General features: G+C 33.1%; 1 protein-coding gene across 1 annotated transcript; it reads right to left on the minus strand.

Moving 5' to 3' along the window:
- On the minus strand, positions 6035–13327 carry LOC18586739 (R3H domain-containing protein 2). The gene is made up of 5 exons (XM_007010272.2): positions 12768–13327; positions 9439–10147; positions 7714–8083; positions 6446–6804; positions 6035–6320 (listed from the first exon to the last, which is right to left on the minus strand). Exons 1-4 carry the CDS (start codon positions 13000–13002, stop codon positions 6754–6756), a joined length of 1365 nt encoding a protein of 454 aa, XP_007010334.2. The 5' UTR covers positions 13003–13327; the 3' UTR covers positions 6035–6320; positions 6446–6753.

The following is a 14852-nucleotide window of genomic DNA, read 5'->3' on the forward strand; positions in this document are numbered from 1 at the left end:
TAAATTCAAAATAGTTGAATACACTGAATAAGATAAACATATTTTGTGCAAATCATCAGGTTAATAGGAGTAAGATAAGTTACTCATTAAAAGTATAAAAGATACATTTGCCAGTCTAAGAAAAACAAAATGAGACTAAAGAGTTAGAGCCTAAAAGGGGACTCAACAAAAGAATGTATGATGACATGTTAAAGGAGTTTAACATAGAGAGAATCCTAAATGTTAAAAGTGACATAAAGTTATGATTGAGCAATTGTATTGGAATGGTTCTAAAACAAGAGATAACTGCATGATTATATCTATAATCGGATACAAACCTTTTGTTTAGGCTACAAATGGAGAGATATTTGGATCATTGGTTTAATAAACCAATAAATGATTCCGAGTTGTTTAAGCAATAACAAGAGCCATAATAATGGAATCAAGGTCTTGTTGTGATCTAAATTAGTATTTCGATTATGATAATAAAGATTGTCAAACATATAAATTAACATATTCTTAAATATTATAATTTGAGTTGTCCTAGTACAGACATAGTTACTAAACGAAAGAGTTTGGTATTAGATACATTAGCAATTAACTCAAGTGCAAGTAAGAGATTGTTGGTATATGCCTTAGAGTCAATTAGATTGATTAAGGGATATATTGTCATTTAATGCACACTTAATCACATAACAATATGTGATAAAGGTTTTCCTTCATGTTAGTGCAATAATAAGGAGTTATTAAGTACTAATTTGATGAAACTCATGGAACATAAAGGCCTTCCAAGAGAATTATAGAGTTATTACAATTATAAGATCACTATGCATCAAAGCCATGTTCCTAAAATTGTTCCTAGCCATTGTATTGTCAAGACAGGGTATTAACAATGCTCAAAGACTGGTACATGTTAAGTCTTCTTACTTGGGAAGTAAGCAATCAATCTCATAGATTGAAGTATATGGGATACTTGACGATAACATGTTGGTGCTTGTTAAAGAACAAGTTCACTGAACATGACCTGCTATGAGAACTTCATTTGGTATTTTACTCAAGTGTCTATGGAATATGTTCTCATGTGATAGTCGTGCAATTAGTCCTCGGACTTGAGATACCAGGTCATCTTGTGTGGAGAATGACATACTTTGATTTCACCTTTATGAGTCTGAAGGCAACCAAATACTTAAACAGGGTGTTTTTGGGTATGTCATGAAGCATGCGAAGGTGAATGAGTGGTCAAAAGAGGATTCATCACCCCAAGTGATATGAGGGGATGTATCTCAATTGTTCTCAATTCTTAATTAACATGTATAAAGTCTTTGGCCAAAGCATGATGAATTTGAGGAAAGTTTGTTTCCTGAATTCATAAAGTTAGTCATGAATTATGGAACTAATATGAAATGTCATAAGTAGACACTAAGCCATGCTTTATGACATATCAGGGATATTCGATGAAAAGACCGTATTACACTGAAAGGCTTAGCACTGAAAAGCTTTATCAAATTCTTTAATTGACTCTATAACATTTGGGTGGTTATGATGTATTGGTAGATGCCGCTCATGATCTATAAATAGAAATCAATTATCAAATTGATATTTGATTAGGATTTATACTTATTGCTAACATGTTAGAAGCCTAATAAGTCACACATATTAAGTGACATGATTGAGATTAAATAAGGATAATCAATTAAGTTGGACTTAATTGGAATAGACTAAAATAAAGTGAGAAATTAATTAAGTCCCTAAGGACTTAATTGAATTAAAATACAACTGTAGTATCTATGGTTACGACTTACTTTGGCTATATAAATATGTTACGTTAGCTTAAAACTTGAAGCTTCCAGCTACTTCTTAACCGTTTCATAAAAATAAGAAAAAGAAAAATAGTTTTCTTTCTCTGATAGAAATAAGATTTGGCAAGAACTTTTGGTCTTTTGTTTTGGAAATAAAACTTGCTAGCACAAGTAAAATCCTACCTTTGAGAAGGTCATATTCGGTCATTGTGTGAATTACTGTTAGAGTCCAAACACTTGGGTGGCTCAAGAATTTGACAAATCCTAAAGGTGAAGAGGTAAAGATTTCGACTGCAGAATTTTAGATTATCTTATTCTCTTTTCGTGTTACTTGCTTCATCACAAGCCTTTTGGATTTGATGGGCTCTTGATTACAATATCGAAAGTAAGGTATGTGACTTAAACTTATGAATGTTCATAATTTTCAAAAATTACATTAAAAACATAAATATTGATCTTGTAGGATTCGACTGTTTTTCTAATTAAATGGTAGTTTATTTTTCTGATGCGTTATATTTTTAATTTCATGATTAATTTCATGCTTGAACATAAGGTCGAATCCTAGTAGAATATATTCCATTGACTGACGTTTTACTATCATTGACTTGATTAATTGGCTGAAGCTCTCAAATGCAATGGGTCTCAAACCTTTTGGCTGCCTCAAAGAGGCCTATTCCTACTGAAGAATTATTTTTATAATCCCTTTTGTAAAATCAGCATAAAATGTACTTCAAAGGTAAGTAAGATATGAGATTCCTTCAATTAAGGATGGAATCTAGTTAGGCCAATTCTTTCCTCGTCCCGTTAATGCTCAATCCTGGTTGAAACTCTAACCTCCAAGCATGGTTGGGAATGGCAAAAAAAATCTTCAAGAAGCAACTCAATCTTTTATGCCGAGCAAACCATAGCTCATTAGTATCCCTCATTTAGTTTCCTTTGAATGATAACTTTAAAGGTAAAATAGCCCCACTCTCCAAAATTTGAATCGAAATTTCAAATAAGGCCATTAGTGTTTTGAAATGAACACTTCATTTTAAAAAAAAATATCTTCTGTTGGACACATAGGTTCAATTGTTAATCAACCGTTAGTGTTTCTGTTAGTTTGATGATGTGGCAATATGGAAAGGACAATTTTACGCTTTATTAATTTTAAAAATTAGTATTATATAATTTTTATTCATTTTTAAAAAATAGGAGAGCACTTGAATTTTTTTTTGCAAAAAAAAGTATATAATAATAATTTTTTTAATTAATAAAGAAAAAATGACATTTTAGTCCTTTTATATTCTCCATTAACAATATTTACACTTTTGAGGTGAAATGTTCATTTTAAAAACTAATAGATCCTATTTAAAATTTCGATTAAAACTTAAAAGGTGGAGGTATTTTACCTTAACTTTAAAGTATGCAATTAGGAACTTAAGGTAATCTGACAGTGCTAATGTTCCACAGTAAATTTTTGCTCTGGCAATATCCTTCCTTGATAGGCAGTCTCAGTGGTGTACATTCAGCTCTAGTACATCCAATGTTAAATTTCCAACAAATAACGTTACAAAGAAAGTCAAGGCATTTACGAGGTATCGAAGTGTCGTGCAGAATACATATCCAAGTAAGGAAGTAGCACGAGGCCCTGGGCTCAGGCCTTTTTCGTAATTTAATCACACAAGTTATTATAATATTTATTCACACAATTTAATCTAATTTTTTATAACAAAGATCATAATTTAGATCATACAATACTTGTGTTTACATTTTATTTAAATGATTGTATATAAGCATAATGGCTCTTTGTTCATTTCATCTTCCATCACATGTTGTCTTCTACATTCTCTATCTTAAGGATTTTGTGTTGGGCGTTTTATAGGTTTTCCTCCATGAATTCCATATCCCTATCCATGTGCCAATGCAGTTCACAGTAGTACCTATACATTCTTTGAAATCCTTAATTTATTTGGGATTATTATATTTTGAATTTTAAAGATAAATTTGTTGGAGTGTTTGTAATGCGTATATATTATTACTTGATCACAAAATGTCATCTCATGTAAAGATAAAGCTAAAAAAAATCTTTCAAAATAAATATTTTTAAATTTTTAGTATTTATTTTTTACTATTTCTAATTTTTAAATTTATTGATTAACAAGATGACAATATTATTTAATTTACTAATAGCGATTCATCAAATATAAACTCTTTAAGTAAAATATCCCTACATCTCTAAATTTTGTTCATAATTCCATGCGGATCCATTAATATTAAAAATAAATAATCCGTCTCAAAAAAATATTTTTCTTTAGATACATAAACTTTAACCTTAGTCTACCGTTAATATTTGTGTTTATTTGATGACGTGGTATCAATTTTTGGACAATTTTACCTTTTGTGCAATTAAGTGTGAGTGAGTCACTAACTCACTACCAGGTAACAAAAGGAAAAATATGAAAACCAAAAGAGTTTCTGAATAAATTTTTTTATTCAAAAGACAATCAAGGCATTTCTTTTTTTTTTGGTTTGAAAATTTAGTTTTCATTAAAAACAGTAAGAAAATCCCTAAATTTATATCTCATTAGACATGACATAAACTTCTGAAAACGTCAGCTAAACTTTGTCTCTTATCTCTAGTTCCAATTGCACAATCTCTTAAGAAGTCAAGTACTCAACAAAAATGCGGCTAGAAAAGAAGCACCAAGAGACAACATCAGATTCCTCCCAAGTTCCAACAATTTCCTTTGCTGCATTAAGATGTTGGATTGGGGCCGGAAACAACATCACTTGCCAATAACAGCAAGGCAACTCGTAAATCTCTTGCACAACGCAAAAATACAATAAAAGCCAGCATGCTGAACATGAACAATAGCAACCCGAAAAGCACTAGCCCAACACCACTGGCAGCAGTGGACGTCCCCTCTGTCACCTTGCATGTCAGCAAAGCACAACAAGAATGGGTTTTTCTTCTTCTTTTGTTTTTTTCTCCCTTGCAGTCGGCTCTTTCATCTTCCCTCTAAAAATGGAAAATTCTCAATTTTGAAATTGGTCGAGATTTCGAAATTTTGTAATTTTCTTAGATTTTTTTTTGTTTTTTAGTTTTTCTGACAGAAAAAAAAAAATAAGAGAAGAGCTTTGGATTGAAATCAAAGTCTAGAAATAAAACTGAAACTGCAAGTGCTCTCTTCCCTCCCACTGTCCCTCTTCCCTTTGTCTGCCTAACAAAAGATTTCACCAAATCAAGCTTTCTCCCTTGCATGGAACATCTCATTATCTCAATTATGTAGATGAGCTTGAAAAAATTTGGGTGTGGTTATGAACAAAATAGAAGAAAAAACCTTCCCAACAATCCAATCTGATTGAAGCCAACAAAAATTACACTAACAAGAAATTGATGGTCTCTAGGAAGGACTGAAAAAGCTTACTGGGTTGAAAGCATGAAATGGTTTGGACCCATTCTTTTCTTTTTTAAAAAACAAATGCAAATAAGAAAAAGAAATATACCCACCATGGGAAGGAATTAAAAAGAAATTAAAAGGCTAAAAGAGGTTAAAGAACAGAACGAAGATAAGAAAACAAAAAAAAAACTTAAAAAGAAGGCTAAAGAGGTTAAAGAAGAGAAAGGAAAAAGAAAAAACAATGTTAAAAGGCTAAAGAGATTGAAGAAGTAAAGACAGGAAGAATAAAATAAAATAAAAGTCTAAGAGGTTGAACGTGAGAAGACAAGGAAAAAGAAAAAAAAAGGTTTTGGTGGATGCTACCTATTTATTTGAGGGATATTTTAATCATTTTGTAAAAATTTAACGAATTATTTATTTTTAATGCTAACAGACCTGTATAAAATGTGTAAAAATGTTTTACCCTAAACTCTTCTTTGATATTTTTAATTTCAATATATTTAATTCAGTGATATTCTTCTAAGATTGCATTGGGAATATTGGCATGCAATCTACCCTACGATTTTGTTACAACAGCCAAGTTGTTTTAGCAATGCAACAAGGGTCATTCCGATTTGTTGAATGAATACATGATGCCAACTTGTGCTGTCAGCAACCAACCCGAACAACCAATGAAAAACAAGCGCATGGCCATATTTTATTCTACAATAGGATGAGACCCAGACCCTAATTTGTCAATATATCAGTGTTTAGATGTGCCAGTCATTGCTTGTGCATGTACAGTCACCAGCACAAAACCACTACTAGATTTCCTACTGTGCTCAGGCAGCTCCACTTTGCAAATGTCCAGAAAACAATTGTATGCATGGAAAATGGAAATCAACACCACCTACTCAGACAGCTAACTGTAATATTAATAATAATCTCTAGATAGTAATCAAAAGGTTCAAAATAGGTTGGACCAAATACTTATATGGTACATAATCTGGTTTGCCTTTTAATTATATCAGCAAACAACTTTTCCAGTAAAGAAATATTTTTTCACAGTAAAAGCTTTACCAAAGGGAGATGCTGCACATCAACAGGTTCCAAAGAACAGCAGCAAATTCCCCACTTTCATAAAAAATATCTTCGCAATTCCCTTTGGCTCCTCGTATCACTGTAAGATAGTAGATAACGTCATATTTATACAGATAATAATCTAAAAGGTTAAATAAATCATAAATGCCATGCTGTAATAAAATGTTCGCTTCCTTCAGCAAACGGGTATATGGAGAACCATACCTTCATCATTGATGAACATTCTTAGCTCTGATAATTCTGATCTACTTCTTTCATCATCATCAGCGGCAATGAATATGCCAAACCAAGTGAGCTTCTCCAACCTTTGCCAAAGATACAAGAAGCTCCAAGATAAACCGAGGGTGGAGGAGAGGATCAACACGCCTATCCATCAAAATATTATAGCAATCCAGTTCACCCCGGTTCTCTGTGCCTGCACTCCTGCCAGCTGAGATAACTCGTGACTGCATTGATCCATCATATTTCAAATCAATTTTCTGCTGGCAGGGTGCAGGCATGGCCCAAGCCCCTCACCGGGGCCGGGCTAATCCAAAACTAGCATCAGGTTGCTGTTGATGAGACTGTATAAAGGCAATGGATTCAAAGACCAAAATCAGAAATGGGAACTCAAGACACAAACTATTACTTGTAGGCACAAATCTCCGTTTTTCAATTATTTGTTCATTTTTAACCCCCAAACCCCCTCTTTAATGCAAGATATGATGCAGGAACTAAATATACCAAAATAAGAAATATGGCACTCTGGCCTTCAGGAAGGATTGCTAGGTCAACATATAACTTCTGCTTTTAATCTCAGACAAGTTTATTCATTTCTTTATTTGTGCTTCTTGTCTTTCACTGCTTTTTCAATGGTGCGTCCAATTTTCACTGTTGATTGTTTATAAGCAGAGATTTGACAGCATCTTCAAAGCCAAGTAGCAATAGGAACCTTGGGATTAGATCTAAATGCCACCCTATAATATCAGATACTCCCTCCAACACATAATGTTAACTCAACTATGCACAAATTTTGAGGAAAGTATTTGACTTAATAATAGATTGCTCTCATTGGTCTGCCTTTTGTCTTTGAGTGGAAAATGGGAATTTACAATACAGATTAAAGAAAGAGAACAAAAATGAAAAGGGTAAGGGGAGAAGACAGGTGGCATATGGGAGAGACACCACTTAATTGGTTTACTTACTCAACAACAATTATAATTTTATAATGACTTGAATTTAATCTATTGTCTATCCTGATCTTACAATTGTCATTCTTATAAAACCTAGCAGCAGAGTTTTTGCCGTCCACTTGCTGCAATTGATGATGAAAAGAATGAGATGCTTTAGTCTATTTGAAAATGGAACCCCACCCATTAACATGGTGAAGCATTTACTAAAGAAAGTGACAATGATAAAGACGCATCACAAGAAGGAATATAAGCGGTAACTATTTACTAATTTTAGGAAAGAAAATCATGACATTGCTATACCTGTGAAAAAGGCTGGTGAACATGCTCATGTGGGTGGATGAAAGGCATTCCAGGACGCTGACAAGGATACTGAGAAGAATGTAAATATATGGCAGATGTGGAGTGTGCACCAACATGATTTGGATTAAAAGGTGGCATCATTGTTTCTGGGTGACCATAACTAATTCCTGTAGCAGTTGATGGTGCTGCCCATGGCCCAGGTATATGTTGTGGGAGAGCCCGAGGTTGGTGTTCAGTAGATATCTGAGGCCTGTGAGTAGTTCCAAGCTGTGGAAATTCAGTGTTGTAGTTAATTGCAGGTGTGTACATAGGCTGCATTGTGTATGGTCCACTATTGAACCCAAACCCAGGATCAAATCTTTGCAAGTACCTGGAGGAAAACAATCACTATATAAACTTTTTGCCTAATGAAAAAATGCCATTGCAATATCTTTTTTCTTTTATACCAAATGCAGCATTTGCAACACTAATGTAGCATATACTAATTATGAAATAAAAAAGTAATACAACTGCAAATGGTCAATCCAGCATTTATATTAGCAGCATGTGGAATTTATATATATTTGATATTGTTAAAAAGACTATTATACAAAATTCTCTCTTTCTATCCTCAATTTACAATCAAACAAAATATTTCTACCACGTAAGACAATGAACTCAAACTTATGGTCTGAAATTATTAGCTAGTGCCACTATCATAATGCTGAAGTTTGTTCTGACTGGTGACAAAATACCACATGACATTGAGGAGCCAGCCATTAATAGGTTCCATCCTGTTGACTCGAACCTATTCATTCCCTCGTTTACAATTCCCACTCAAGTTTTTGCATATGTTCTCTTAAATCTAAGATTTTAACCGGCCTTGCAGTTGCAGGCATATGCAATTTCTCTTCTCAAAAGATTTCCAATTTGTAGCAAATTAAGAAGTTAAATAGATATATGATAGGTTGATTAGTACGTTTCAATCACTGTGTAGTTATTCTTAATACACTTAACTGTAATAGTTAACCTCATAAGTTTTTACTGTTTTCCCCTGAACAAAACATATTTGAGAAGTTGAGTAGCAATTTGATGGTGGCCGCCATAACAAGGGGCCTAAGTTAATATACTGGTAAAGACAACGTGAAGGTGGTGGTAAATATTTTTCAGTTCTTTCCCCTTAAGCCAACGTGAAGTTTTCTTCAACCGATTATCTCAAAATTTTCTAATTAATGGGGGTGCATAATTTTTATTTAAATGGTAAATTACTCTTTCCATTCCTTTTCAAAGAAAATAAATATACTACTACAGCCAAGACAATCATACATTAAAAAAAATATTAGAAAAGAAATGATTAATAATGAAATAAAGGAGGGTTGACAACAAAAGAAAAGAGGAAAAGTTATGAAAGATCAAGAAAATAAAGATATTTGAACCATACAGATCAAAATCAACAGTGTAGATCAAACAGAACAAACCAATATGAATGGTCACTAATTAATTGATAAGGTGAGACCCTCAAAGCAATCATAGACTCATTCACCCTTAATTGAAACAGTAAAGACAAAAGTTGTTCTTAAACCTTGTTTTCTGACAATAAAACAATTAATCCCTTCCAAGTTCCAAATTAACTATATACCTTTAAACCTTAACTTAAATGAACCTTAGCAAAAGTTTGAAAACCCAGAAACAAATCAGAAAATCTAATACCCTGCAGGAAACAAAAAATTAAAACAAAGGGCATACCTGTCATAACTCCTGTCATAATCAGGGTCCTTGCGGTCAGTTTCACGGTCCCGAAAGATCGCCACCCTATTATTTGGTTTGCTCCTACCAATTGGCTCCTTTTCTGTCCTACTTCTAGCCAACCTACTACTACTTGTAGAGGATTCGATCAAACCCCTACTAGAATTTATGTCAGAAACAACTGAAACAGGTTTCTCTTCCATCTTCGGCATCCCTGAGGAACCATGGTAGGAAACATCCTGCAACCTCAGTTCATTTTCTGGTTTTCCGCCAGAACCACTGCTAGAGCTATTAGAGTTAAATATCCTTGCTCGAGCTCGGTTATACTCCTCTTTTCTTTCTTCCACACTTTTGGAGTTGTTTGTCTTCAAACAATTTGAATTTGAATTGCTGGAAACCTGAGACCTTTTCTGTGGCCTCTGTTTAATTGCCACCTTTACAACACCAGGGTCTTCTGATGGTAAATTCACAGGGATGTCTGCCAGGCGAATAGGAGGAAGCCTACATTCAGAAGTCTTGCGGACAATAATTCTAAAACCAGAACCATCAGGCAAATTATTGTCTAATAAAACCATTGACTGCAGTGAATAATGTTGCGCCACACGATGTGCAGCCAACCGCAAATATGACGTAGGCAGCTGCTGGAACTCTAGTTGCTGCTGAGTAGGATCATGGATAAATTTTTCAACATCTTGCTCCATTCTCAGGACTGATCACAAGAAATTAAGAATCTTCATTTTACAAGTAGAGACAATTGTCTTTTTCATAAACATAACTGTTTCTTTCATAAACAAAAACAATTGCAAAATGATAATCATCAACTTCACAAGTAAGTTAACATTAAGAAGACAACAAAAGGGCATATTTCTGAAAATGACAGAACAAGCAAACAACAGAAACAGAATGCAAACAGCTTCATTTGCAACAGTCAGGTATTCAGTAGACTTCTTGAGCAACTTAGAGCTTAACAAGGAATGTATAACGAAAAAATAACTCTCACTGTGACTACCAAGACCTTATAACATTTCTTGTGACCTTAATTACCTAGAGCAAGAAGTCAGTTATACTTTAAGACTCCCTTGTATACCAGTAATATAAAAACTAGCTAATTTGAAGGTCTTGGGAGACTTAAATGCTACATATGCAGTTTCCAACAAATTTTGCAAACTAAACTCTTCAATAATCTCAAGACAAGTAGCTCAATCATCAAGTTGATTTTGCCTGAAACTGTACGCTAGAAATATATCAATTAATTACTGGAAATTGAAATAAAATTACAAGAAAGTACTATTGGTTTATCCAAATTATTGGTTTTTCTTATATATCAAACTTGTCACCCTAACTTTTTAACAACACATCGGGCCCATTCCAGCCGTTCCACAGAGAACATGGTTCAATACAGATCCTAACCATAAACAATTAAGCATAAGCACTGATAATGAAATTATAGCTAGTTGATGGACCAAGAGATCTGATAGATCAGTTCAATTTACAAAACCAACCACCAAGCATTTATAGCAGACAGCATGTATCCAGTAGCAACTCAAATGTTGGAGAAGCTGACTCCTCAAAGCCAAATGGCAAAAGTAATTATACTATCAAAACAGATATGTACCACAAACATCCTTAGCAGACATTATATATTCCACTAGCAACTTAAATATTGGAGAAGTTGACTTCTCAAAGTCACATGACAAAAATAATTATACTGCAAAACATTATGTTTTATATAGAAACTGTCCATTGAACACAAACCTCACAACAATAATTAACAAAGGCAGAAGTATTGGAACATATGAGATGAAGTACATGCACACAAGCTGTCATCTAAGGTAATTTAATAAAAATCGAGAAGCTTAAGCCAAAATAGAACAAACAACTTCAGTTAAATAGCTGACTTTAACATACTTCAAAAATATAAAATATAACATAGAAGGGTGTAGCCGAGCTCTGTTCACTGCAGAAATGTCTGGCACCTCATATGGTCAGTACATTTGTAACTGCTCTGAAGTTGGAAATATATCAAGCTAGTTGACACCAGATGCATGTTTTACACAGAAAAAAAATGAGAATCCCATGAAAAGGTTAACTATGGTAACAGCATTAGAGCAGAGGATAAATACTTGTTCTCTATAGACTTAAAATCAGGAAAAGTTCGATCCCTGTAGTGCTAAAGTCATTTGCTCTTCAAGAAAAACCCTCTCTTTCCCCTGAATTTGTTGCAAGTGCCTTAAATTTTCAATAAGTTAAGCATTTTAATCCTAGGAATCTAATCTTAAAACTTGTTAATAGTTTATATCATCTAGATTTCTTTAGCTAGAAGGTTATTCCTCAGAACAAACTATATACATGATTTCTCCACTACTGCAGCGCAAGCCAAAGCCTCTTCTTACAGCTCATGTTCGATCAACTTGTACCAAATAACACCACCTAAGATATCCACAAAATCATCCTTCCACTGCAATCAAGAATTTCACGCAACCTCATTTCACACTATACTGGTAGTAGCCCCAATCAATCCAATTCAAACTCATCTATGGTATACTCTTTCTACCACAAGATACAACCCTAAAATATCCATCATCTTCTATTTAAAACAATGAAACCTGTAAAAATATAAGACTTACATCAATTTTCAGGAAGAGAAACTTTTTATAGGAAAATTTTGCTAGCATCCTTGCTCATAAAACTAGACCCTTAAACAAACAGCCAGTTTGTCCAAAAGAAAGGAAATTATGAAAGGCTTATGCAAAAGGATACTTTTAGTAGATTGTTAACTATTAACTTGACATTTTTTGCCCCTTTTGGGCGGTTAGACATTGTAAACCTCAAGACAGGTCTTTAATGAAATCACGAAGCCTTCAATTAAACTGGCTATCTTATAAAGAAAATTGACTATGATCAAAACTTTTGGTCATTGGAATATAATGAGTTGTGACAAGGTCACTGGCAATGTTAGCATTCACAAAGTTAAGCAGTCCTTAGCAATTGAACAAAACAAGCAAAGCTGGATTAGCATTTGCAATTTAGGATATCAAATACCCAGCAAGCATGCAGCAAAAACATGATTAGTTATAAGAAAAGTACAATTCTTTTCTTTCCTTTTTCTTTAATATAAAAGGCAGTTCAGAAATACTAGGATAAGGCCCGCAAGCACCACATTGGTTCAGACATAGGGCGAGAACATAGCAAAAGTTAGTTCAAGAAGACACCCTAAACAAGCAGCAGGAATATATGCGAAAATACGGACATCTAAATTCCTTGTTCCAAACAAGAGGCCTAAATCCAAAAACCCAAATTAATTATTTGCATAGAGAAAGGAGACTTACTGGAAAGGCGCTCGCGGGGGTTTTGGATAGCCTCGCGGAGAAACTGATCAACCTGGTTAGTGACATCCTCGGCGATCACCTTCTCAGCGGAAGAAGCTGAAGAAGAAATAGCATCAGGCAATTCCGGTTTGGGTTCCTTGTTAGAAGAGAGCATCAATCGGCTCATGGTGGCGTCCAAATCGGCCACCTCCCACGACTCCGGCGCCCCAAGATCCTCCACCACAGAGCCGTCCATGGTGGAAAGAATACCCCAATTTACCTTGCGCGTGCTCTATATCAATCAAAAAGAAGAAGACAAAGCTAGTGTTTCCGAAGAGAGGAACCGGTAGGGGAGAGAGATACCGTAAATTTCATGTGAAACTTTGTTTGTTCGATAATAGGAATAGGGTTAGGGTTAGGGTTTGGGCTTAGGGAATTGAGATTGGAGAGATTGTGCGCGAGCGACAGAGGGAGACGATGGTCTATTATTATCCATCGATTACTGCTACTCCTACTTATACTAAAAAAATTTTATTATTAGAGTGCAAAAGGGAGAGGGAGAGGGAGAGCGAGAGCGAGAGAGCGAGTTGGGAGAGGATTTGTGAGATTTGACGATGAGTCTGATTGATTTGTTACACAGGGCGTGCTTAATATTCTGTCCACGTGTCTGCGTTTTCTTATTGCAAGTTACACTGACCTATTTATTATATTTTATAAAAAAATTCAAAATTAATATTTGTTTTAATATTATAATTTATATTTTTATATTTTAAATATATTAAATACGATTAAACAAGAAACACGTTAAAATTAAATATAAATAAGATACAAAAAATAATCATATTTTAAATCTAAAATGCATATATATACGGTCAATAATTGTGTAATACGACACAATACAATTAACTATACGACACGACACAATTAATAACACGTTTAACATAATTAAATAAAAATAATTATAATTAAATATAATTTTATTATTTCAATTTAAAATCAATAATTATAAAAACAATTAGAACAAAACAAAATAATAATAATAATATCAAACATAATAGAATTTAACATAAATAATATACACAAAATTCATTATCATGTAATATGATAAAATCCCTCATTTGATTAAAAAATTATTTTTAATTGTTATTTTTTTTGAATATATATATGATTTTGAATTATTATATAATTAGAAAAGTACCGCACCATATATAGTAGGTTTGTATAATTTTATTAACAGTTGATGTCAAAAATTGAACATAAAAATTGAAGTCAGTGGTTATTAAGAATCGTTTATTAATTTTAATAATTTTTAGTGGTATAATTGTTGTAAATTGTTTAAAGAAAAAGAAATAAAGTCATTTATTTATTTGGAAGTGAATCCAAAATAACATATTATAATATGTTTTTGTTTTGGAATAATAATTTTTTGCTTGCATCCATAATGATTGGAAAGTAAAAGAATGAAAAAATGAAGTATTTTGAAAAATATATAGATATAGCATTTGTTACAAAATATACAACAATTCTTATACAATATACAAAAAATGCTGTCCACTTATTAATGAACATAATGTTATCCTAGAAACATAGTGTAATAATTATTTGTAATAGCACTCGAAATATCAAGCTTTCTTTTTCGAACACATTGTGCGAAGTTTAAGTGTTTTGTCACAATAGCAAAAATCTGTTCCATATGACCCTTGGCTCGTTACACAATATATAACAAAACATTAACTAGTAGCATCTAGGAGAGTTCTTTGGAAATCTACACACATTCAATATCTATATGGTACAAACACGTTTTAACCAATAACAATTTGTCTTGTCAATGTAGGTTGATTTATATGTAGCCAACACTGCACTATAATAAACATAATAATTTAGGAAGTTAGATAAATAATTTAGATACAAATGTTTGGGTTATATGAATGTAAGAAAAAGTTAAAAGTAAACAAACAATACATTAGACAAGTAGATTTAGATAATTAATCTAGATATAAGTATCTATGTTGTGAGAGTGATTCTCTTGATAAAAAGTTGTTTAGTATTGTTGACATAAGTTGTTAAAAAGCATTTGGTTATGGGGCATCCAATGCTGAAACATTA

The sequence above is a fragment of the Theobroma cacao genome, chromosome 10 (assembly GCF_000208745.1).
Source record: "Theobroma cacao cultivar B97-61/B2 chromosome 10, Criollo_cocoa_genome_V2, whole genome shotgun sequence".
Classification (NCBI taxonomy): Eukaryota; Viridiplantae; Streptophyta; class Magnoliopsida; order Malvales; family Malvaceae; genus Theobroma; species Theobroma cacao.

Bases quoted from the DNA above. Each gene is read 5' to 3' on its own strand.
- LOC18586739 (XM_007010272.2), bottom strand. From the start codon at position 13,002: ATGGACGGCTCTGTGGTGGAGGATCTTGGGGCGCCGGAGTCGTGGGAG. The intron at 10,148-12,767 runs GTAAGTCTCCTT...TCTTGTGATCAG, and splicing joins CCCCCGCGAGCGCCTTTCCA to TCCTGAGAATGGAGCAAGAT. The intron at 6,805-7,713 runs GTATAGCAATGT...GCCTTTATACAG, and splicing joins TTCACCAGCCTTTTTCACAG to TCTCATCAACAGCAACCTGA.